Source organism: Berghia stephanieae, chromosome 5 (assembly GCF_034508935.2).
Source record: "Berghia stephanieae isolate SIO BIC M18660-M18661 chromosome 5, UCSD_Bste_1.3, whole genome shotgun sequence".
Classification (NCBI taxonomy): Eukaryota; Metazoa; Mollusca; class Gastropoda; order Nudibranchia; family Aeolidiidae; genus Berghia; species Berghia stephanieae.
This window is the reverse complement of record NC_088364.1, coordinates 4,645,284-4,672,783: the sequence shown is the minus strand read 5'-3', so window position 1 is coordinate 4,672,783 and position 27,500 is coordinate 4,645,284. Positions and strand designations below refer to the sequence as shown.

At 37.3% G+C, this 27,500-nt stretch overlaps 1 protein-coding gene across 1 annotated transcript in view; it reads right to left on the bottom strand.

Annotated features, from left to right (window-relative positions):
- Positions 1-21,601: 21,601 nt before the first annotated feature.
- The window catches only part of LOC144973838 (uncharacterized), a 6,961-nt gene continuing 1,062 nt past the window's right edge, over positions 21,602-27,500 (bottom strand). Inside the window, exons 2-5 of the mRNA XM_078916729.1 lie at positions 26,513-26,638; positions 25,482-25,593; positions 22,901-23,312; positions 21,602-22,818 (exon numbers count right to left, since the gene is read on the bottom strand). Coding sequence (XP_078772855.1) covers positions 22,598-22,818; positions 22,901-23,312; positions 25,482-25,593; positions 26,513-26,638 — 871 coding nt within the window. The 3' untranslated portion in view covers positions 21,602-22,597. The remainder of the gene's footprint in view (positions 22,819-22,900; positions 23,313-25,481; positions 25,594-26,512; positions 26,639-27,500) is intronic.

Below are 27,500 nucleotides of genomic sequence, written 5' to 3'. Positions count from 1 at the left end.
AAAGACAATGTAAAAAATAGAGCATTTACATAGAGTAATATCCACTAAACTTTGTAAATCAATTTGAGCACATTTAGTGGATATTGTCCTATATAAAAGTTCTATTTTTTATTATTTTTTTTTAACTTGCCCAAAGCGCTTTAAAACGCGTAACATATAGAACAAGACATGACGCATGTTAGGCGATATTGCATTTTTTTGCGACAGAGACAACTCTGTTAACGGCCAGTTACTCATTTTACACCTGAATACGGAGAGAGAATTTGAGTAAAGTGCCTTTTCCAAGGACTCAACTATGCGCCGAGCGAGGCTCGAACCCAGGACCTTCTGATCTATTAATGCCAGTGTAAGATGAATTATCTCTGTTCTAAATAAAACTATGAGCATGACACAAACGGGAAAAGACACAACAGTGAATGACATCATCATTTGAAACCCACTGCATCGTTCTGGTAACATGTCGGGCTAAACCAAATTTCAAAAAAGAAAAGGAAAACAAATCCAAAAGGCTTAGAATTATGACACGTAGGACAGGCATGCCGACTTTTACGAAAAATTCGTAGATTTACGAATGTTGGCTCCAAATTCACAAATTCATCAGCATCTCTGAGTCATTAAAACTTATTTATAACGAAAGCCGATGCAATACTATATTATAATTTTAAGGATTTTGGGATGTCATTTGATCCCTTTGAGGGTAAATTATTGATTTTTAATGTTAGATATAACGATTACACTTTTTATCTCCCAAAAATTACGAATTTTTAGATTTTCACATAGGCAGGCCTGGCCGGGCAGAGTATTTCACTTCAATAGACTAAATTTATTCTTTTCAATAAAATATAAAATATGATCCAAGTGACAAATATGGATTTTTTATGAATAACAATACGTAATGAAATGGATGCGTCAATATTATTGAACGGACATAATTTGGACGTTTCGGGTTTCCCCTTTATCAACAAAACACGATGAATGAAACACAAAGGACGAATGAGAGATGTGAAAATAGAGTAGAATAGCCTTGACTATGCCATTCTCACAATTCTCATTCTTCTTCCTCTTCTTCTTCTTCTTCTTCTTCTTCTTCTTCTTCTTCTTCTTCTTCTTCTTCTTCTTCTTCTTCTTTTTCTTCTTCTTTTTCTTCTTCTTCTTCTTCTTCTTCTTCTTCTTCTTCTTCTTCTTCTTCTTCTTCTTCTTCTTCTTCTTCTTCTTCTTCTTCTTCTTCTTCTTCTTCTTCTTCTTTCTTCTTCTTCTTTTTCTTCTTCTTCTTCTTCTTCTTTTTGTGGAAACCTCCAATATTGTCGAGGATCACTCCACAGTTTGTAGGATATCGCATTTTAAACTTGTTAAAACACTGCATATAATACTAATAAAGAATGCATAGATTAAAAAGTCACGATGTGAGTTCAAGCAACCGCATGAAGGCATGTTGGCAACCGATTTCAGCCACGTCAGCTGGGAGGCTATTCCACAGTCGGCTAGTGGACGGGAAAAACGAAAATCTACATGTGGGCGTCCCTTTTGATGTTGGGGTGGTTACTCTTGCTGGGTGTCCCTCGTTATTCTTGTGCTGATATCTTTGATGTCGTTTGGAAGTTTCGTCCCATCTGCTTCATTCACCGTGTTTTGTTGATGGGGGGAAACCTGGGTCGTTCATATTACCTCTTCTCATTACTTATTGTTATTTTTTCCTTCGAGCTTCAAGCAGCAACAGTTTCATTTGTTTAATAATAATTGTAAAAAATAATAAATTTGTCTTTAGGGTCTATTCCAAGGGAAGACTAGAAAAAAACCCAGGCGTTAGCCGCAGCGCAGCGCCGCAAATTGAGCTAGAACGAGGTGACTTTCTCAAGGCCACACAGCGCAGCGTCGGTGATCGAACTCGGTACCTTTCGGATACGAAACAAAGACCGTACCGCTGAGCCACGCTGCCCCTAAAAAAATAAGCAATTTTTAGTATCTACATCCTCCCGCGTAAATACCGTCTTTGGCGAAAGATTTTGAAATCATCACACTCCCCCCTCCCCCCCCCCTCCCCCCCAACCATCTCCCCTATTTATATTTGTTCGATTGTATCGATACATAATCGATGCCTTCTGTCATGTATCGTAAAATTGCTATTTATCAAAAGCGTCACAGCACGAGTAATCGATAGTTCACAAACACACAAGTGGTTAGGATATTAACCTTATCACAAGACAACTTGTGTGAATATAATTGTATAATTTGATTCAATCTATGTAAATACATGGCATTCATAAAATAGGCTAATAGAATACGTTTGAATTTCACATACCTCTAAGCCACTTTAAAATTTCTTCGGCAACTAGATATAACGCGTGGAAATTAATTCAAAATATTTATTTCAGAATACTCAAATTCAATTACGAAGAATCCATTTCTATCCCGTACTGCCAAATCATGAAACAGTCTGAACTAAAAAATAAAAATGCTAAAGATATCAATTAACGTGTACATATATGCAGGCCTGACATCCGAACCCACTTTTAGGCCTAGTTTAACATTGTTGTAGTGGACAATATATTGCGTCATTTTTTGAGATGTCCATTACAACAATGAGCCAATAAGGAATTCAAAAATGCCCTTGAAAGGGAATTTTCTGCTTTAAAATACCTACATTGATTGAGTATTCGTAATATGTCAATAAATGAGAATCGATATTTTTCTCTTTTGTTTATCTAAAAAGAATTCCTTTGTTTCTACCTCCATACTAATTTTATCTCAAAGAATATGCAATGTGTAATGTCCAATATATTGCTACTATGACTTCAAAGCATTTAAGGAACCCTTGAGGTCCATTTTAAAGACCTATTACTGTATGAACCAGAGACTATGGGAGGTGGGCACTAGTGGGGGTTGAACCCAGAACTGTGTGGTGTGGACACTAGGGGGAGTGAACCAGAGACTATAGGAGCAGGGCACATGTGGGGATTAAATTGGAGACTATGGGAGGTGGAAAGTGAACCTAGAACAATGGGAAGTGGGCACCAGTGGGGATAGAACAGAGTGTATGAGAGGTGGGCACCGGTTGGGATTAAACCGGAGACCCATGGGAGGTGAGCACCAGTGGAGATTGAACTAGATTAAAAGATCCAACTTACAGATTACTTCATACACTATTTGATAATAGAGTAACTGTAACATTGTGCTTGGGCCTGTCTCCTAGTATGACACTCGCCTTCGGATCGAAAGGTCCTGGGTTCGAGTTCCGCTCTGAGCGGTGCATAGTTGAGTCCTTGGAAAATGCTCTTTACTCAGATTCTCTCACCGTACTCAGGTATAAAATGAGACGTAAATAGCGTTGTCTATGTCGGAAATTATTGTAATATCGTCTAACAGGCGTCATGGCTTGTTCAACTTGTCAAAATGTGCTGTTGGCTACGGACGGCTTGCAAAGCACTTTGAGCACGTTTAGGGGGTATTGCACTATATAAAATCTTAAAATCAATTTTTGATCTTCAGAAGTGGCTATGAATAAAGCTTTCAGCCACAAAATAACCCCGACATAGACCTCTTTAACGTATTGAGTCACAATTTGTGATTATTTTGCCATCAAGGTCGTTAGATAATGAACTGGATAAGATTTCTCTAAAAATGAGACTATGTAAATAATATACAACTCAAATCCTCATTACTTTTTTTTTGGTCAAGTTTGGATAATTATTAGAAAAAAAAGTTGCAATTTTTTCAGAATACATCAGGTTCTGAATCTTTGTTTTCCGTGCTAACTTATGTTCGATTCCCTCATCTGCGGTACAATATTGGGACCACAGAATTGGTGATAGAGCGTCCATATTTGCGAAATGACGGTATAACTATACCGGAATCTCGAGTGACATACATATGGAGTTCAAAAGGTGGTCTTTTCATTTTCAGTCAATAAGAAAAATAGATATATCATCTCGGGGAATACGTTTTGTTACAAATTCTGTCCATTAGTTGTGTCCAACACAGTAAATACTATTGTAAGGACAAGTCACGCGTAAATGACAAGTCTTAAGGCTGATGGTTGCTCATGCGCACAACGCTTAGATGACATATGTCTCCGTCCAGGTAATAATTATTCATTTTGTCACCTTTCAAGGATGCCTTCAATGCACAATGAATTACCCAGCAAGTGCATTCTCTCAATAAAATAAGAAAGAAGAAGAAGAAAAAGAAGAAGAAGAAGAAGAAGAAGAAGAAGAAGAAGAAGAAGAAGAAGAAGAAGAAGAAGAAGAAGAAGAAGAAGAAGAAGAAGAACAAGAACAAGAAGAGGAAGAAAAACAACAACAACAACAAAAACAACAACAGCAACAACTACAAAAACAACGTTAATGAGGGAGAGGATGAGGAAACAAGAGCCAGAACCATTTGCAATCTTTTCGATATGCTATCAATGGCAGTTTTGGCAAACTATCGTAGCCTATCGTTCAGATCGCAATTCAAAGAGCTGCAACGTTTTCAGATCGCAATTCAATGACCTGCAAAGTTCACGCAACTCCCATTACCAAAACTGGTCGCAGTATGCAGCAGTCCTTGGGACCAGAAAAATTGAAAACGTTTAGAAATCAGTAAAATGACATTGAAACCGAATTTATAGTGAAAAATATGGAACTTGGGTTTAGTTTTTTTTTATAATGATTTCCTGAGGGCAGTTGATATGATGTATTCTGAAAATGACTAGAACTAGAATTGCATGTCACTGTCTGTCCTTGTTTTAAAATCACATCTGCTTTGACTGACATGATACCGGTTTGATGAGGTTGATTGCAATGTGTGCTTTTTGTTCGAGTAGGATAGACCTTAAGAACGAGAATCCGATAGTTTAAGTAACGAGGAAAATGTTGATCCATAGGAAATCACCAAGCACCATACAATGACGACCATCGACAGAATACTTTTGTTCGTTGTTGGTATTTTGCTATACATATTATACAGCAGCGGTATTACAAACTACACAACGGGTTGATCAAAAGATTTTTTAAAGTAATAAGATTGACTGTTTAGTGGTAAATATTCTGTCAGGTTTACCCTCGATATAGAAGACTCTCTGTCTGCCTCTCTCTCTCTCTCTCTCTCTCTCTCTCTCTCTCTATATATATATATATATATATATATATATATATATATATATATATATATATGAGAGGTGTGAACAACCATTACTAAGCACACCGCCACACATCTCTCACACAGTCGATTGTCCCGTTTAATCATTTATTCTCATGTTATGAACTGATATCCCATTAATTTACGGACAACATGGATGGATCACTAATGCCACCTATGGTATTTACATTAAGTTATAATAGCTGAGGAAAGTATACTTTGGTTGAATTAAATGCATAATAAATTCTTTACCTTAACGGAGTCCCGTCTCCCTACAGAGGCGGAATGCCATGGAACGCCATTCTTGACGCTCAAGGCCCATTACCGAGCAGTCGATTATCTTTTTGCCAGTAGTTGCCTCCACATTTCCTATTCAGGACTTCCGTGGTTTGCCGCTCGCCTTTCTGCCTTGTACGCAGAATCCCTGACTACGGACAGAGCTGCACATACGAGATGGAAGTCGGTTTGGACGAATTCAATCCCTCGTGGGGGCGGGGACCTACACTCCTCTAAGCTTGGTGAGAAGTTGCCAGGCTTTGATACCAGTAAGAGGAGACACTGGGTAGCTGCGAATCGGCTTCGGTCGAGGAGCTGCCTAACGGCCGGTGCGTTACATCAGTGGGGTCTAACTTCCTGTCCTTTATGTCCACGCTGTGGGCAAGAACCCGAAACGGCAGAGCATCTAGTCGAAAGGTGTGTTGTGACGATGCTACCAGGCGGGTTCGCGACGGTGCACGAATGCGGACCGGACTTTGCTGATTGGGTCGATCGTCATAACATAATAGTGTGAACCATAAGAAGCTGCTGCCTTTCTGCCAGCTACGTTTCCCTCTAGTACTGATTTTTTTGGATGGTGTTGTGTCCATAATAGTTCAGTTATCTCATTTTAACTTCTTGCCATTGGCCTGCATCAATAAGAACCAGAATTTTTTATTTATTTCTGATCCATGATTCTCTCAGAATTCTGCGGTACACACACATCTCAAAGGCATCAATTTTTCTCCTTCGTCATGGTCCATGTTTCACAGGCATACAGGAATGTGGACCATACGTAACATTTAGTCATACGCACATTTGTTTTTAAAAAAATATTTTTAAGCCATACTTTGGCCATATCAAAATACACGCTTCAAAGGGAAGGAAAGTGTAATGTCCAAAGAAAACTGGTTCACATCTCAATGGAAGTGTAAAACCACTCTTCCGGAGGACTAGATACATATCTCATGTAGTTGATCTTCTGGTTTCAACGTGATGGCATCGTTTGTTTGTTTTTCTAGTCTCAGTATATGCTGGTTGTCAATATAAATTATCCATCCTGGTTCTTTTACATCCCTATAATCTTAAGAATCTGCATATACACCTTACTACTGAAATTCTATGCCACCTAATGATTCAATATGTAACCTATTCATTATCGGTCATCCAAAGGGCTAGTTGCATAACACTTCCAATGAGTTTGGAGCTGGAAGAGTAGAAAGTATGACGTCACGACTTCTCTGACCTATTGAAAAGTTTTGCATGAAGTGTGGCTAGGAGAGCAAGCGAAGCAGAGCGTAACCATCGTCAACTGACCCTATAATCCACTAACACCCATATTTTGACGTCATTTTTGTGTTTGTGGCCCGCCCAGTGAGTTGTCTTTAGTAGTGGTTAAGGAAACAAGTGATCCCATTGGTTGAACTATTGAATACAACTCACAATTTGTTTTCTTTTGTGGCCAAAGACTTGTCTTTTGACGTCATTTGTTGGTTAGTGGCAGGCTATAAGTTAACGATGACCACGAGCAGAGGCGAGGAGGCCAAGGCGAAGGTGATCAAGACACGGCAGACTGGATGGGGAGAACAACCACAAAGCAGGACGCATGGCAGCGTTATTAGGTAAAAGTAGTCCGTCAGAGCCATTAGACCCATGGAGCCGGAGTTTATCCCGGTTTCTATTGCGTGAAACGGACAATAAGACGCTAGTCTATCACAAAGTACTTTCTAACTGACTCAGCCACCCATTCACTACTGGGTGGACAAGGGAAGGGGGAGGGGGGGGGGGGGGGGCAGAAAAAACTTTTGATTGCACTCGGGATTGATCTTGGTCTCTTTGCGTGTGAAGCGAGTGCTCTACCAACTGTGATATCGGGACCCCGATGGCAGTTAATACCAAATAATAATTCCTTCGGGCTACTTTAAAACAAAATAAGAACAAACTACAAAGCACGGAATGTTTCGGTCTCAATACGCTTCTTCAGCCAACTACAAGCAAAAATAAAACCCAACACAATACCGTATACACGTATGTACTTTCAGGTCTGTATGCCGAACGCCATTGTGGGCTTGATTTAACACTCCACAGTTTGTAGGATTTTACACTGTAGGCATGTTAAAACTCTGCACATAATACTAATAAAAATACATAATTAAAAAGGACGTTGTAAACTCTAGCAATCGCGTGAAGGCATGTTGGCATCCGTTTTCAGCCACTTCAGCTGGGAGGCTATTCCATAGTCAGGCAGTGGAAGAGAAAAACGAATACAGATGGACGTCTGTTTTTGATGTTTAGATGGTTACTCTTGCTGTGTGTCCCCTCGTAGTTCTTGTGCCGATATCTTTGATGTCGTTTGGAAGTTTAAGGCACGAATTTTTGTAGTAGATCTTGTGGAACAATTTAAGTTTATCTATTTCATCTCTTTTCCAGCGGTTCAAGGCCAATCCGTTGTGATATTTCAGACGCACTTGAGAAAGGATCGAATATGTTTGTGATGCGTCTTGCTGTTTTTCTTTGGATGTTTTCTAAGGTGTCGATGTTTTTTTTTTGTATATGGGTCCCGAATTTTGATGTGGGACAGGGTCGAATGACTTAGCAACGTCTAGATAGATTGCATCGATTAATGATCCTTTGTCTAACAGTTCTTTACGGTCTTTTAGTGTCATTAAAATGTTGGTAGAGCATGAGCGGCCATAGACAAATCATGTTGACAATATGATAGCAGCTTGTTGACTGTTAAATGTTCTATGATGCTGTCTCTGACAATACTTTCCATTACTTTGCATACAATAGAAATGAGATTAACGGGACGGTAGTTTCCCGGATTGGACATATCTCCTTTCTTGGATAGTGGTGTCAATCGAGCCTCTTTTCAATCAGATGGAAATGTACCAGAATCATGTGATTTTTGATACAGTATAGCTAATGGTTCGTCTGATAATGAGTGTAGTAAGCGTGTGTGAAACATTTTAGGACCGGGTGATTTGTTCTGGTTGAGATTGTCTAGTTTATTTTTATATTATCTTTAGCAAATTCAATATCTACCAATGTCAGAGCGTGACTCTATCGTATGAGCTACGAATGATTTTTTTTTGGATCCGTGGATAGCTCATACGGTAGAGTCACGCTCTCACCGGCCAGGCGGATTGTCGTACCAATAAGGTCGCAGGTTTAAACCCATCACCGCCGGAAAAAAAAATTATTCTCTATTGTCTTCTGGCACTTTTCTACTCACTTCATCTCTTGATGTTACCAACATAAGTGCCTGCTCCACCCACTTTTCTGAATTAAAAATTCACCCCATATACCGGAGCATACTCAATGTCTCAATTATTTCTATGTTATATGTTTGTGTTGAGAATATTGGCTCTTAAGCTTAACTGCTGGCCAGGTAACTTTGCGATGGTTGTGTATGTGTGTACCCGCTACCTCCAGTAGTCGGTGAGAGAAGGCACTAATAATGAATGACCTGAGTTTGATACGAATTTTTTTTGGATTCGTGGATAGCTCATACGGTAGAGTCACGCTCTCACCGGCCAGGCGGAGTTGTCGTACCAATAAGGTCGCAGGTTCAAACCCCATCACCGCCGCAAAAAAAAAAAAACAAAAACAAAAACATTTATTCTCTATTGTCTTCTGGCACTTTTCTACTCACTTCATCTCTTGTTGTAACCAACATAAGTGCCTGCTCCACCCACTTTTCTTTGCCCTGCAATATACGAAAAACTTTTCAGGATTTCTCTTAGCCATCATGGCAACTGATTCCTCATAATCCTTAGTTGCTGCTCCGTGTGTACTCTTTGCTTGATTCTTTGCCTTTGTGTAGTGTAAATAGTCTACGTCTTCTATTGTTTCTAAATATTAATTTCTTGTATGCTAGCTTTTTTTCCTTGAGCTTTGCTTTGACCTCAAGATTAATCCACTTTGGTTTACAATTACTTTGACTTTTTATGACCTTTGGAATGCATACCACGACTGCTGTCATAACTTCCTTTTTAAAAATACACCAAGCCTCTGAGACTTGAAGATTTTTTTTTTATCTTATCCGTTAAATGTGCAGCTGTAACTAATTCAACAAGGTTAGAATAGTTGTCTTTATCGAAACAGTAGCGAGGTTTGCTTGGGGTGTTTCCCCTTGTGTAATATTTAAAGTCAAAACATAGAATGTTGTGATAACTCCTCCCTAAAGGTGCTTTGTGCTTGATAGAGTCCACCAATAATAATAATAATAATAATAATAATAATAATAATAATAATAATAATAATAATAATAATAATAATAATAATAATGAAAACTTATATAGCGCTATAACTCCGAAACACCAGACTCTAAGCGCTTAAATTGACTGTTCGCTTGTAAAAACTAAGTCTATGACATTTGGAGTTTGAAATGAGTGGAAGTGTATGTTGGCTGCTTGACATGCTGTGTTAAAAAGGAACATGTGATTGCTTCTCAAAATCTTTGAAACAGGGCGATCTAATAATAATAATAATAATAATAATAATAATAATAATAATAATAATAATAATAATAATAATAATAATAATAATAATAATAATAATAATAATAATAATAATAGATCTTTATTGTCCATAAATATGGCAATTTGTCATTTAGTTACACTTGTTATAACGTTAAACGATAACTGTAACATTGAACAGATATTTCACTCCTACTTATTTTCACTCTCTCTCTCTCTCTCTCTCTCTCTCTCTCTCTCTCTCTCTCTCTCTCTCTCTCTCTCTCTTCCTCTCTTTCTTTCACACGTGCGATATACACAACATAAACATATTCATTTCGTTTTCAATTTGTTACGATTGTGGCAATTCGACACCAAAAATTATCATCATTATCAATTGGTCAGTCAATCTTACATTAAATAAATTAATCAGTCAACGAATCAATCCTTGGTTTTTCTGCACCATATGAAATATTCAAATTTTTTATTGCTGATGGAACGAACGTTGCTTTATACTTGTTAGTTTTTCATTTAATCTGACAAAACCTTCTCCCAGATGGTAAAAGACTAAATTCATGGTATAAAATATGTTTTTTATTGTTGGTAATTGAGAATGCTTTCCTTTCTATTGCTTTTCCGTGAATTCTTTTTACTCCATCAAGAGGATGGTTTATTATTTTTGATGCCTCTTTGATAGATTTTGAAATTTTTGATTTATCTTTAAGTCGGCATCTTCCAAACCATATGGTGCAGCCAAACGCAATTACACTTTTAATCAATGAGTCATAAACTCTTAACATGGTTTTCTTCCTTACTTGAAATGTTCTCAATTTCCTTAGGATGTATAATCTTTGGGCAACTTTCTTAGATATTATATTAATATGTTGAGAGAAATTGAGGGAACTATCAATGGTTATTCCTAAATATTTAAAATAGTCAACTATCTCAACATCATCTTTACCTATCGCCACACACTTTAAATCGTTTTTATTTTTTACACCAAACATCTGTTCTTTCGTTTTTTCAACATTTAATTCAAGCTGATTTTGTTTACACCAATCGGTGAATATATTTATTTGTTTTAAATAATTCTTTTCGGTAACTTTATCTTTTAATAAGCCAAGAATAGCAGTATCATCTGCATATTTCACTATAAAACAATTTTCAAAGGATGGTCTGCAGTCGTTGGTGTATAAGATGTACAGGATTGGGGAACTCACGCAGCCTTGGGGACATCCGTTCGACAACATTCTTTTATTGGAGATATGTTCACCCAATTTTACACATTGCGGTCTATGGGTCAGAAACTCTTTATACCATTTAATAAGGTAGTTTGGAATATCCCTGTTGCACAACTTTTGAAGCAAAATATCTGTGTTCATGGCATTAAAAGCTGACAAAAAGTCGACAAACAGGATTCTGGCGTAATTCGAGGGCGTTTGGTCAAGGTGTTTTGAGATCGAATTTGTGGCGGTTAATAGTGCGTCTTCTACACTGAGATGTTGCTGGTATGGAAATTGGTACGGATCTAGCAATTTCAGGTCATAACATTTTTGTAGGAGCTCAGATTTTAATTTTTTTTTCTAAACATTACATTACAAGCGATGTAAGCGCCACTGGACGGTGTGACGAGCGATTTTCTTTCACTGCGTGATTTCTTTATCATTCGTCATCGTCTCGTTCAAAACCACTTCAAACCTAGTGGACGAGACATATATATATATATATATATAATATATATATATATATATATATATATATATATATATATTTGCCAAGGCAGATTAACACCTCAAGTAAGATAATCAAAACATGGACAGCCTTTCTCCAATAAAGCTCCAAATCTTTCTAACGGAAATTCTGGTTGTTAGGTGGGAAACATTTCCATTGTATAACGGAACACTCACTTTCAGCTTAAGGCTTATTTACCTGTTCAAATTGTCTGCCCATTGTATTCATGCCTCCTGCTAATTACCTTCTCCAAACAAGACGCCAACGTGCGTATGCCCTGAGGTCTTGTCTCGTTCAAGAGTAGCTCAAATTACAATTAAGGTCTAGTCTCTCCGGTAATTCTCCGTTATTCTTTCTTACCAAAGCATCTGGATATCATTGGCTATCTAAAACAGGAACATTCTTCTGATTGGCTATTCCCCATAATTCATTTCACAAAACTCAAAGTATTCTCTGAGTTTAATCACACACACGCTAAGAAGCCCAAGAGAGAAAAGCTATCCCTCCAATTTCAAACTTAAAAAAAGTTTGTCATCCCTCGGCTGGAGGTAAAATGAATTACTGGTTAACATTCAAAGTGGAACGAGATATTACTGTGAATTCAATTTAATCTATCTATTATTAATATTATAGTTCGTGTATATATTTTAATTGTGCTATTCCATGGATATTCGTAAGTTGGAATACCTGTACAAAACTATATCTATATGTATCTTATTTTATAGTTAACAGTTGTTTATGATCTATGTTATTATTTCATTTATATTCAATATGTATATTGCTTGAATGTCTGTACCCCACCGCCAATCGCCGGCCACACATCATAACCCCAATTCTAATTAATAAAAATAAATAAAGAAATACCAGGGACACAATCCTGTTAAATTCTCATCATGTAAGATAGCTCGACTGTCAGTTGATGTTTAAAACATATACTAACTACCATTATAATGGAGTTACTGCTTCTCCTTGCCTTTGTCGGCAAATAAAGGCTATTATGATGTGTCGCTCAAGGACGATTCGGTGGCGAAAGACAAACTCGATTGGCTCTAAGACCTTGTTGTTTTAACTCTCAAATTGAAGGTCCTGGCCATTTTCCTGGTCCTTTTCCGTGTCGTTGTAGCACCCAGTTGTGCCGAATCCCTGCATCCCAGTCCTTGAACAGCGGTAAACCCCTGATGTCAGCCTAACTACAACACACTGTTGTGATGTCCAGAAAACTCTGCAAAGCAGGCGCCAACCCTGGAACTAGCTGATACATTTGCCTCAGTCAAGCAAGCCGGCGGGATAAAGATAAGCCAAACGGGCTTATACTATTTTCAAATGTATTTTCCACGGACACAAGTGATTAAAACTACTAACTTAATCAATCAATCATAAATGAATCGATTAATAAAACAATAGATAAATAAATAATAAATTACATCCACTCAATTAGAGCTATTCTTCCTGATATTAAATAAATACTTATTCTTTCTATCTTTTCCTGTAACAATCTAATTAAACTTTATGTATAGAATTGTTATTATTGCATTGGGCGTTACTATTGTCTTGACTCACTTGTTATAAATACAATTAAGTTATAAGGGACCCTAAGGCAATTCTTAATCACCCCTAGATTAAACCTGAGCCGTTTGTGATATAGGTTGAGTGGTGCAGCAGGTAACGAGAGCCATAGCGCGCATACTAGTTCGAATCCAGACCATTGAGCTATCGGTTGGACTCGATCCCACAAATTAACACACAACCCGCCACAGACGGAAGTCGTTCAATACGGTCGGACAACGCTTTTTTGGAACTGGAACGACAATCGATGTTTTCCAAAGTACTGGCACTGATTGTTCATCGATTGACCTTTGAAAAAGTTTTGTATAAGGTATAGCCAGTTGTTGGTGACAGTTTTTCAAAATAGTTCCGGTAATGTTGTCTGGTCCTGGTGCTTTATGTTCTTTACATCTCCGGAAGAGGGAGCTTACGGTTTCTTCTTCAACATCTGGAGGTGGCTCATTGTTATTTGACAAACCGTTGTGAACAGATGGGAGCCTGTCAAAACGACAGTAATAATCATTTAATTTGTTGACATCAGTTTTCGTTTTTCCTTGTGTTCGTTTCTTTTGGTCTACTCCTCCCATTTGCTTTATCATCTCCCATGCTTTCCTTGCACAGCCCGATCTCAGTTGTCGCCCCATTTTGTTTTTGTATTCAACCTTTTCTTCTTTTATTGTGTTTCTGATCTCCTTTCCCTTTTCAAATTCTAGTTTAATGTCACCACTCATATAGGCAATTTTCTTTTCATTGATTAAATATTTAAGTCGCTTTGTAACCCATGGCTTATTGTTAGGAAATATCTTAATTTCTTTTTTTCCCACGCATAAATCCACACAAAATGCAATATAACATGTCACAGTTTCGGTCCATTTATCAATACTGTCACCTTCTACCATTAATGTCTCCCACCGAGTACAGTCAAAACAGCCGTTCAGTCGTTGGATTGCCTCTTGAGTCCAGATATGGCGATATACTACTGTTGGTTTCTCACTCTTTAATTTAGAGATATACGTCGGTACTAGGTGAATTGTATTATGATCAGATGTGGCTATCGGTTGTTTTTGTAGCGCTTTGTAGGCGTTCTTTATATTGCTATAGCACAGATCAAGCGGGTCTTTAGGAGACGTCTCTTCAATCCAATCTTGCTCTAGGAAATTGAAATCTCCAGTGATCAGATCGTGTCATCTGCTTTCTGTCATTTTTACTATAAATTCATATTTTTTGTATTATTTATTGTCATGGGTGCTATTTTGAGAGCGGTGAACAGAGCCCACTATCAACTTGTCCTTTCTTTTCAGTGATATTTAACATCAGACTTCTTCTTTGATGTTGACACTTTCATTTAGTTGCGCTAATTGTGCATTTAACTTGCATCGTTTCCATAAGGTTTCAACTCGGCAACAGCTTTTGTCCAAGATATTGTGAAAGCAGTGAAAACCCTCTATTTGCAATTCTACTCGTTCAATTCTACATCTTTGCTGTTGATTCTTAGGTTGTTTTTCTTTTTTTTTTTTTTTTAATGCGTTTACTGCGCTTGCAACACATTGAGGTCAAATCAGCGCCAGGAAAAAGGAAGAAAATGGGAAAGTAAAAAGTTCTAGAATTACAATTAAATCACCCAAGAAAAGGTAAGACAAAGCTGCCGTCGTAAGGAAAAAGCCCATATATGCGTCAGACGGCTTTTTGCAGGAGAGCCAAAAAACATTTCACGTTCGTACTGGCTTGGTTCTTAAAGACAGGCGATATATTTTTTCATAAAAATGCACAAGAATGAATTCTCTATTCATCTATATAATAAAGTTTTATAAACGTTTGATTATTCTAGCTAAAATGGCCGAACGGTCTTTTTCGTTTCGAATTGACAGAGACTCCGTTCCGTGGACTTATGGAAAAAGACCGTATAAGACAATACGGTCTTTTAACGTAAATATTGGCCTCACTTGCTTGTTTTCAAAGACCGTATTCAAATGGAACATTGTTGTTTTCTGGCAAATAAACCCTCAGGTTTTTGGAGTAATAATATCAAATGATTGACTTGTTCAGTGGAAAAGATTTACTACATATATTAGAAGAAAACATGAGTAATAGAAGGAATTCAGACAGATTCTTTCGCGGCATCTCTTCATTGAAGAATTTACCAACTAAAATTAAAATACAGAGTAAAACAGGGCATAAAATTAAGTCTTATTGAGCAAATAGTAAATGACTAATTGTTAAAAATGAAAAAATGCTTAATTGTTATTAAAATAAGATATAATCAGGAGGCAAGGGGGGGGGGGGTGATTAAAAAGATACGAAAATACAAATTATGTTTACTGTTCTTGAGAGGCAAATCGTAATGCTGAACATGTCCTTCAGTAATAATGAAATAAATAACAATGTAATATTGAATGAAAGCTTCGATTTATTAAACGAAAACAGATAATGTGGAAGTGTCGGGTTTCCCCTTTATCAACAAAACAGGATGAATGAAACACTACAGACGAATGAGATAATATAGTCTGTAGTGTTTCATTCATCCATTTTTGTTGACAAAGGGTATTCACGAAACGTTCACATTATCTGTTTTCGTTTAATAAATTGAAGCTTACATTCAATTTCACATTGCCATTTATTTCTTTGAGGTTCGAACAGCAATATTTACATTTACTCAATAATAATATTAACATTAACACTTTTAGTCCGATCATAAACATCATTGGGTTTAAAAAAGCGACAATACATCATTGCAATTCTCAGAGATATTTAGCTAGAAAGGTTTTGTTTTCTGGCATCAAATGCAAATGTTTTGAGATAATCTGTCTTTTTTATATTTTTGATTGATTCATCTGGGCTATATCACCTTACCCCGGCATGATGTAACACGTTTTTCTTACAGAAATTTCACACTAAGATAACGAACTTGGTTGTGAGATTTTTGTAGTGCAACATCCCAAAACCCTTTAGAAAATCCGTCTCCATCATATCCCCATGTCCTGCTTTATTTATCGTGTATAGACTGTCTAGAAATCCATTTTATGACATCTTGAATTTCTAACTCTATAATTTCACACTTCGCATTTTAAATGCATTCTTTTTAAATATTCAAACAATTGTTCATCCGCTTTATTTGTGTTTCAACTGCAGCATGTCCTGTTTCAAAATATTTAAGCTGAATTATTAGATTGCCACAGCCTGGACAGTTATGAAATCAAACATTGGGAATAGCAAATCTTTCATTAGACACTACAAGTTGCTGTTTTAAATTGTTCCTTTCGTGGTAAAACAAATTACCTTTAGTAAATCTACACTGCAAATTTAATTTCCACTTTCTACATTCGATTGGTAGTTATGAGCTATTGTGTATCTCGGACTCGTATTTTAAAAGAAAGATGCATAATTTGTATACTTCATCCCTGAATTCTGTCACAGCTATATTCGCGGTTTTACGTATTGGTTTGTTGTAGAGGCTGTAAGACTCGCGATTACTCAGTTGTCTTATAATCCAAACAAACATTATTCAATGAAAATTTGGAGGGAAGATACGGTCTATATGGCGAATGTTTACGCTTTTAGTGGGTGATTGAAAGCATATGGATTAGGAGCTTTCCACGTCAATCATTATAGGGTTTAACTATGATTTCTTCGTTTTCAGAAATCTAGTTTTTGTAATTCTCGTGCCATTGTCCCTTTTTGTGACCACTAGTTATCAGATAGGACACTGCGCACACCGACATATTCTATAGAACATGTTTTTTTTCTCTTCAAAATGATGGTTATATAATATAATACAATGACATGCAAACGTTTTATATTAAAATAAGGAAAACGGAATGGATCACGTAAAAATCTTAAGACTTTGGGGATATGCGCTTTTCTCCTCATCTATTTGGCGCAAATAAAGGCTATTCTCATTATTTTGGCACAAAGAAAGGATGCCTCCTGTCAAAACGATTAAGAATTGTCTTAATCAACACGGTGCTATAGTAATGCAACGCCTAATGACTACTTGCGAAGGTGTGACCTTGATATCTCTCGTTACTACAGTCATGAAAACGTACAGTAGTTTCCACTAGTATTTACGGAAAAAGACCGTATACGCCAATATTTACGGAAACAGACCGTTTAAAAGCTCATATGGTCTTTTTCTGTAAAAATCATGAAGAATATAGAATAATTCATGCATATACGGCACGCTATCTCAGAAACTATGATACTTACGACAATTAAACCTAGTGTAAAAGAAAGGCCTTCTTTTAATTGTCAACATTATGTAAAAAAGTGAATTTCGAAAATTTCTGCAAATACGGTCTTTTTCTTTAAGAGGACAGAAAGGGTTCAAATAGGGAACAGATGTAGATTCCAAGAGCACTCTGTCAAAGTACTTAGTTTGAGACCACTTGGAAGTCTCATCCATTCTTAGGTAAACTCTCAGTTACGCTGTTCGCATCCACAGCATCAATGATTGCTCTACTCAAATTTTCATCTTCCACAGATGTAAAGTAAACATCTGGTTCTACAGAATGGTGTCTCTGTGGGGAAAAAAATACACACTGATACCTTAATAGGCGGCGTCGTCGTGTTTTTTTCCTCTAGATATTCAGTGTTACGGTTGGCTTGGTAACCATCTTAAATCGCTTTGAGCACATTAAATGAATATTGTGCTATATAAAAACCGACAGTTTTAATCTTGTTATCCGGGAAGCTGTTTTGTTGTTTTTGTTTTGGTTTTGGTTTTCGTAGTTGTTCGTTTTTTGGGGTTTTTTTTTTTAATTGTTTGGTTTTTGTTTGTTTCAAGGGGGGGGGGGGGGGGGGGGGGGGGGGTTGTATATGCTTTGTCTGGGTCTTTTGTTTAGTTTGTTGCTTTTCTTTGGGTTTTTTTTTTGTTCATTGTTGCTATTTTTAGTCTTTTTGGGGGTGGGGGGGGGGAGGGGGGTACATTTGTTATGTAATTCCCAGGTGGTGAGAATCGTGATGTTTTTAACGGATCGACGGGCCATTAAGACAACGGGATCTTTTCGGAATTCTGCAGGAACCACGTCACCTCAAGGGCACATCGATCGTGTCGCTAAACGTCCAAATCTTTCTGAGGGTAAACAGCAGTTTCTGTTTCAGCAGGTTGCCTAGTGGTACGACACTCGCCTTGAGATCGGAAGGTCCTTGTATCGAGTCCCGCATTGTTAATTCCTCGAAAAACGCTCTTTACTCACATTTTCTCACCGCACTCAGGCGTTAAATGATAATCTGGCCGTTAATAGCGTTCTCTCTGTCTGTATGAAAAATTACAATATCGTCTAACAGGCGTCGTGTTTCCTCCTGCATGTTAAGTGTAGCTGTAGACTTGGGACCCATTGCAAAGCCCATTGAACATGTTTGGAGGAAATTGCTCAATATAAATACCCGTTTTGTATTTTGGTGGTCTTTTTTAAAACCTGAGTCTGGTTGAATTAATACTGTTGGCTTGGTACCCTTCTTAAATCACTTTGAGCATAATGAATGAATATTGTGAAATTTTAAAAACCGACATTATCTAGGCTGCTATTTTGTTGGGGTTTTTTTGTTGTTTGTTTTTGTTTTTGTTGTTGGGTTAGGGTCTTTTGTGTTTTATTTTATTGTTTGTTTCGGGGCGGGGGGGGGGGGGGGGGGGGAGTGCTTTAGGTTTGTCTGCTTTTTTGTTATATTTTGGTTTGATGGGGAGTTTTTTTTTTTGTTTAGTTTTTTATACATCTGGTCTTTTTTCACAGGTGGTCTCAATCTTGATGTTTGTAACGGATCAACGGGCTTTGAAGGTTACGGGTTCGTTTCGGATCTCTGATAGAACCACGTCACCTCAAGTCACGCCGATCGATCGTGTTGCTGAACGTGAAAATTTTTAAGAGGGTAAACATCGCGAGGGAGGGGAGGGGGGGGGGGAGAGTTGGCCCGAAAACTTTGCGGTTATGTGGTCTAGTGGTGTGACACTCCCCTTCGAACCGAAGATCCTTGGATTGAGTCCTGCTCAGAGGGAATGCATAGTTGATTCCTCGGAAAAGGCTCTTTACTCACACTATCTCACCGCGCTCAGGTATAAAATCAGCACCTGGCCGTTAACAGCGTTGTCCATGTCGGAAAATTGTAATTTCGCCTATCAGGCGTCATGTCTTGTCCTACATGTTAAACGTTGTTGTTGGTTAGGGACCCTTTGTAAAGCGCTTTGAGAGCGTTTAGTTGATTTGCGCTATATAAAAGCTCAAAGCTCAAAAAAACGTATGTTTCATTAATCGGTGGGTTACAATGACACCCAACTCGTCCAAAGCCACAAACCTGAGACTTCAATTTTGAATAAAACAGCTTTTAAAAAGAACAAAATACCAACGAAACGTTTCAGCAAATGACAAATACAGTACCATCACAAAACTAATTAATATTAACTTTGAATATCAACCGCCAGTGAAGTTTCTATTTATGAAGGCTCTATTTATGGTGAGCCTCCAGTGATGTCTATCGTGGTTTTAAATAGTTTAATCTATAAGTTAGTTTGATGTATGATGTGAGATCATCATAAGTGAATTTTCAAGTGCATGATAACATAAAGTATTATTGTGTATTTCTTCTAGATATAAATATTAATATATTTTTATCTCGTGCTTTGAAGTAAAAGGATAACAGATATAAAAACTGGTTAGAGATATAATAGATGTTTACACTTGTATAATCTCTGCCGTAAATAAATATTGAATTATTAATTTTGAGATAATTCATAAGAGTAATGGTCAATCTATTGGATTGATATGATTTTATTAATAGAATAGGTTAGGCCCGGCTATAAATCCAGACGTTATACAGATGACATCTGTATGTTATCATGAGTGAACAGAACTTGAATTAATAAGAAACATTTTGGTTCCTTAATCATTGGAAGAACAAATACAATAAACAAAAACCTTTTTTTCATTCCTGGACTTCATTTGAAATAGTGAAGATAGCAATTGTATTAACTAAAGAGAACTTGTGACGTTGCCAAGTGTAGACAAACTGAAAATGATATTATGGACCCCTATACCAACTACATCGAATTACTCCAAGAATGTGGTGAGATTGTCATCGTCATCTTCATCCTCGTTCATCATTGCAGAGCTGCCTACTTGAAATTTCAAAAATTCGTAGTTTCCAAGGGATAAAAGTAAAATTCACTTTGATTAACCTAAGAAATTTACAAGTCTTTGCTCTCAGCACGGTGCCTAAATGCTCAAAGATCCTGGATATAGGTGCTAAGAAGCTAAACTTTAGTTTTCAATAAAATCTAATGAGTAAAAGGGAGCTATACAGCTCTGTAGCTGGAGTCAAAATTCGTTTGACTACTCATTTTTCGTTGTACTAGGCATGTCTGTGCATGTCATCGTATTTTAAAGTAAGATAAAGGGACCCAACCTTTAGATTATTATGTGCAGCATCACCATCATGTATCATCATGTTAAAAATATTTTCATATCTGTTTTCACTCATATCATTTGGCTATTTTTCTTTCTTTCTTTTTCTTTAGACCAGTAATAAACAGTTATAAAAGTATAATTCAATTGTCTTGTACTGTGAATTTAGTTCTATGTTCTTTAATGTCTCAAACCTAGAGTAGAAGAGCCACCGTACTCTAGCTTTGGGATCGTTACATTGGTCAGCATGTTTGCCTGTACCTACATTATGACAAGTACCTAGACGAATCACTGCATCTTTTATTTTGTTCTTTTATGAAGCTGCTATATTCATCTTTTATTTCACCATTTCTAACAGTTCACAGTTTGTTTTCATCTTAGTATCGCTAGTTTAAGAATGGTCAAGATTGAGTGTTCTGATGAGTTGGTGGTTATTTCAATCCATCAATATTTGATGTTGGAGGTCATTTCAATCCATCAATATTTGAAATGAATGGTTTTTGGACGAAAGAAAATAATGGTTTTTATGAGATTGAGAGAGAGAGGGGGGAGGGGAGAGGGAGAAAGAGAGAGAGAGATAGAGAGATGAGAGCTAGAGAGAGAGAGAGAGCTAGAGAGAGAGAGACAGACAGACAGAGAGAGAGAGAGAGAGAGAGAGAGAGAGAGAGAGAGAGAGAGGCAGACAGATTTATAGAGCGAAATATGAACTGAATAATCCCAAAGCACATAAACATGTAGTACGAGACATGACGCCTGCTTTGTCCTTTTTCGCGTTACATTAATTTTTTGACAGAAACATCGCTTTTACTGGTCTGGTACTCCTTTTAAAACCTGAATATGGTGAGCAAGGTAATTTGAGTGAATAGCCTTTTTCCAAGGACCTCGTTTTGTACAATCTGCAGTAAAATTCGAACAGGAACATAGATATCAGAATCCTAGTGCGTTAACTTACCCCAAGGTCACAATTTAAAAAAAAAGGGGAAAAAAAGCAAGAATTATAAATATGTTCAATCATACGATTAGTTTCTATTACAGGCAGTTTGCAAATTGACTCTAATGAAACATGATAATCAAACGGTATCACCAAGAGAGCAGATACAGCAATATGACTTTCGTGAAAAAGGTCGGGTTTGAGTTTTTGGAATTTCTTTTAAGAAGACTAAGTATTATGTGCCCCTCCCTCCCGATGGATTATCACCTTGGTGTGGTGAGACAGCTTGGCATCTCGAACCTCAGACCTCCAAAAGGAGAGAAAAGGGGAGAGATCAGACGAAGAGTAATCCACCGGCCCTCCAGGGATGGACGTTGAGCGTATGTTAACAACCCACCTCATAAAACACAAGCTGTTACAGAAACAGAACCAGACATAAATCCACTACCAGCGGCAGCAGAGCAGCGACCAGACAGAATACAGCAACCGCAAAATCAGCCAACCGCAAAAAATGGAGATGTCTGGTGGATTCCCCATGTGCCTCAAGGCCCGAAGAGGATTAAGTAAGTAAATATGTGCCCCAGCACATTATCCGGTATTATCTCGGAGAAACACAGAGAATAAACAGTAAATGTTAAGTTAAGATGTCCAGACATCTCTGATTTAGGGCAAAATAATTGTTGTCCAGAATATAATGTATAAAAATGACCCACGATTTATAACTATGATTATAATTCCAATTTTAGCATAATCTGAACTAACCGAAATAATATGCTGTTCAGGCGATAGATCATATAATACATTGTTTATGGTAGGAATTGTATTGTGGATATTGTCATACAGTACAAAGTGAGGGGTAACTAATGTTCTGGATTTGGTATTGGAATTATAATAGAGTTGTGCAATTTTCGATACTGTAACAATACGAGTGAAAGGAGGAAAGATGCTTCGCTGTCAAAATTCAAAATGTTATCTTTTGAAACAAACATCCAAATTTTCATCACAACAAGTAAAGGATAACATTACAACCGTTAATCATGGGCTAAAAATGAGAAACAAAATATGAATCTACGAGGGTGGGCTGAAAAAAAAGTTTTTAAATTATAAAGAAAATTGCAAAACTTTCCAGCCCACCCTCGTACATGGTGCCGAAAAACTGCAAGTACATATCAACTGCTTCCTTCTTTCATCCCAAACAAGCTTCTAAACTCTTGTTTGTATTTAGAACTCATCTTGTAATATACGACAATGTTGATACTGGAGTTGATGGTCTCCAGAAGGAAATCCAAAGAATATATAGCCCAAAACAAATTGTTGTATCGACCTCCGTTTTCTATCTCTGGTAAGTCGAACGTAAAATATGATAACACAAGGTGAGTTACAGATGATAAAAATTGTGCAAATAAACGTAATCATTTTTACAACTTTTGTCTCCTTGCTGGACGTGTTTGATCCACTGGCTGCTGGCTTACCGGATGAAACAACTTTCTGTTTCACTTGATCACAGTCAGATTGTTTATTTGAGATACCCTGTGATTGAAGCTCATTGCCACCACTCTTGGAGTTGCTTTGATATCCGGAAGTGGCATTCTTCTTCCTCCATTTTGAAGACGCGATTAATCGTGAGGCTGTGACTTGTGTACACACGATAACGACAGTCAGGAAGAGTGTTGGGAGGATTATGTTGTTCATTTTGCGAATGATGCGGTCAACTTCATATGCGTTGTCCAATAAAACCATGCCAACCAGGGTTTTGTTTGTGATTGGGTCTCGAACGTTCCCCAGGCGGTGGGTATAGTAGATTGGAATATAGGAGGAAATGATGAAGACAAAAATACAAGTGATGACACAAATAGATCGCGTCGCTGTAAAAAGTTGTTTGACCTGTAAAATAGTAACATGATAAATCAATACATGATTTAATTAACTTTTATAGATTGCGTTACCACATGCCTAACGGGATTTGCAATGCTTCAATTATTACTTTGGATGCCCATATATAAGATAAATTCTTACTTTGTAAGTACAAGTTGCCTGTTAGACACCATATGATTTTGACACTTTCATAATATCCTTCACATCCAATAGTCGGGACCTTATTAACACTAGATTTAAGTGCTTTACACAAGAGCAAATTGCGGAGACTAGAGTTTAGCGATCATTTCCACCAAGCAGGTCACTGACGATCAAAACGAAGTGCTGTATCGATGGACAGTAAACAGATAATTTCAACAAATTATATTCAATATATGAACAATTGAGTCTTGCCAGCTACAGCAAAGTAACACGGTCAGTATGAGCCGTTTTGGATAGACCCTTCATCTGTCAAACATAAAGATTAGGTACACCAAACCGTGGCTGTGATTAATTGCCAAAGGACCCACACTCTCATAAATAGATGTGTTAAAAGTTTGAATAAAGAAATCTTAATGGACGGTTTGTATGTGTTTTTATTAAAGAAAATGAATTTGTTTTCTTAACATAATATAACAAAACATAGCATAATATATTTAACATAACGTTGCATAACATAACATAACAAAACATATCATAACATAACATAATACAACATAAAATAAGATGTCATTACATAACTTAACATAACATAACATTCATAACATAGCATAACATAACACAACATAACACAACATAACATTCATAACATAACATAACATTACATAACATAACATATCATAACATAACATAACCTAACATTCGCCTGCGCCATCTTGGTCTGATGTTTGTATGAGGATGCGGAATAAAAATCTTGATGAACATCATTTGAATTGAATTTAGTGCCCAGGCTCGAGTTCATGCCAGCATAACAGCAGATTGAGACGACGGGTCTCATAAATTGGGGATAAAGAAATGGTTGTGAACTAAAACACCTTAGACACAAGACTGGATGGGGTTACACTGTAGTGCGCAATTGGCATGTCTCTTGTCCGATGAAATAACGAATTGACAGTGCTTGGGTCACTAGTTCAAAATTAGATCATAAGGAAAATACAGATCAAATAAAAAAAAAAACATCCAAGAAGGAACAGAGATGAATGGAAGAGAGTTTTATGATGCCGTCAACAGACGAAGGGAAAGGACAGGCTTTTGTTATCGCAGAGTGAGGGCAGTCAACGTCAATGAGGACGACGCTGGATAGTAAAGTAAGTAAGTAAGAAAGATCAAATAATCATCCAAGGGGAACTAATCAATCATTGAATTCTGTTCCACGCTACGGACACCGAGATAAACTCCGATTCTATAAACGTTGTGGGATTGAACATATCACAATAAACTTTTTGTTGTCGTTCGTTCTTGATGTTTCTGACATGTTGCCCGCGTTTAGGGAGACATATATCCTTGCAGTTCTTCGCACTTTTCCAAATAAGACGTTTTAACTTAAGTGAGAGATACTCCATGCCTTAATTTAAGTATCTCAGTGCCTGGGCATATATAAAGCCTGGACACCAATTCCAAACTTGGGCAGTCAGAGACTTTCCGGCTTGCTATTACCCACAAGTTCTATCCAACACCATTACTACTACTGTGCCTACCTTTAGGGTGGGCTCCTTGGGAGAGGAGAATGCTTCACCTTCCCAACGGTGGGTTCTGGCTACTCCACCCACTCGCGCTTGATGTAGTTACAACCCAAAGACTGCCGATATTGTTTTTAATTGGTTTTTTATTGGTTAAAGAAGGGTTTAGAGCCTGAAACGTTCCGTGTTAGGTAATTTGTTCTTTTTGGAAGCTGTTATATTCCTTTTTCGTGCGCCCAGAGTCTCCAACCAGGGGGATAGGTTGCGCAATGTAAATGTGCATTATTATAATTATAATAATAATAATAATTATTATCATTTTTGGTAATTACTATTAACAGCCCACAGCTGCTAGCAGCTTAGTACCACTTAGAGCATCTGATTGAACGTTGCATTACAGCTAGCTATTGGCATCAGAAGCTGCTACTATCAGAAAAGAACATGGGGTACAATACAATATTTTAATCAATTCCATAAATTTTAATACTATTTCGAATCATTGGCAAAATATAAATCTTACCTTGAAAGGCAACACAACACACATACATCTTTCCAAAGCCACATAGGAAGTGATCCAACACGTCACTCTTGTAAACATGATACGAGGCCAGCCTGCAGCCAGGTACACGACACTGGGGATGAATGAATTTAGTCGTGAATATGAGTTGATTATGTCAGTAATAAAATTTCTATAAAGGATAAGCTTGATACATTATAGTCATCATCATCATCATTATCATCCTCATCATCATCTTTTCCATCACCACCACGACCATCAACATCATTATTACCGTCATCATCATCATCATGATCATCATCATCATCATCATCATCATCATCATCATCATCATCGTCATCATCATCATCATCATCATCATCTACATCATCACTAGAGTAGCCGCTGTCTCAAAAACAAAATTGTAACAGAGCCTTACATACATCATGTCTCGTCATTATTGCGTTGGTGTTAAAGCGTATCAAGCATATTTAGTGTATATTTCCAAAAGTTCAGATTTTTAGGGCAATGAAAAAATCTGATTTTGTTGGTTTGTGTTATAAGGTTAATATCTATATGGAATGAATATGTAGTCATGCATATATTAAGCCGATAAGCATTCAATTATAAAATATTGCCGTCTCGATGATGATGATGATGATGATGATGATGATGATGATGATGATGATGATGATGATGATGATGGTGATGATGATGATGATGATGTTGATGGTGACGACGACGACCACGATAATGATGATTAAGTAGTCCTTCAGTTTATCCCGGTTTCTATAGCATGTTTCAGACAATAGCAATTGCTTGTTATCCTTTGGATAAGATGCTAGTCTATCGCAAAGTACTTTCCGCCAAATCAAACAGACTCAACTACCCATTCACTGCTACTGCTGGATGGACAGGGGGGGGGGGCGGGGGGGGGGGGTCAGAAAAGAATCTCAACTTCACCCGGGATCAATCTCGGTCCCTTTGCTTTTGAAACGAGTGCTCTACCACCTGAGCTATCGTGATCTCCATGTTGAATACGACGATCTAATTACCTGAGAGGATCCCAAGGAAGCCCCGGGGGTGGCCACAACACAATGCAAAAATTTATACTGTACAAAAACATGATGGTGACACAACATAGGTCAGCCATGGCAAGACCAGCGAGGCTGGCTGTCACACTGGGGACAAAGAGGTATACTGGGAAATTATAAATGTCAAATTAAGTCGAAGAGTGGTTTTCCAAAACTCCCGACTACGTTTTTCCTATTTTGAAATATTGAGGGTTATTTCCCCTACAATTTCTCAATCGGCCTATTATTTTATCATATTTAAACTTTAAATTCACACAAGTCTAGGCGAACTCTTGTGCTATTTAATGCTTAAAAATAAAGTTTACGTCTCAATTTTTCTCATGGATGGAAAATCTCAATAAGTACGAAAATCGACAAAACGAGTTTTGGAAAACCAGCTTCAGTTGTAAACAAAATCAATAGAGAGTAAAAGTAGATGCCAGTAGATAGAAATCAAATGAAATCAAGAAAAACTAGAGCATTTACAATCACTAAACATGCTCAAAGCGCTTTACAAGGGGTTCCAAGCTAACAGCAACAATTAACATGTAGAACGGGACATGACGCCTGTTATGCGATATTATAATTTTGCGGACAGAGACAACGCTGTTAATGGCCAAGGTTCGTTTTACACGTTGAGAGAATGTGAGTAAAGAGTGTTTTCCAAGGACCCAACTATGCGCCGAGCGAGGCTCAAACCCAGGGCATTTCGAAAGCGAGTGCCATACCACTAGACCACATAGCCGCACGACAGTTAGATACCGACTATGTAATCATGGTGTCAGATTTTTAAAAATTATTCCTTCATCGATTGTTGAAAGACACCTCGACTCATTTTACCACAAGTAAGAAAAAATAACGATAAGTATTGAATTGTAAGCTTCAATTTATTAGACGAACACACATACGTTTCCCCTTTATCAACAAATCAGGATGAATGAAATACTAAGGACGAATGAGATAATGTGAT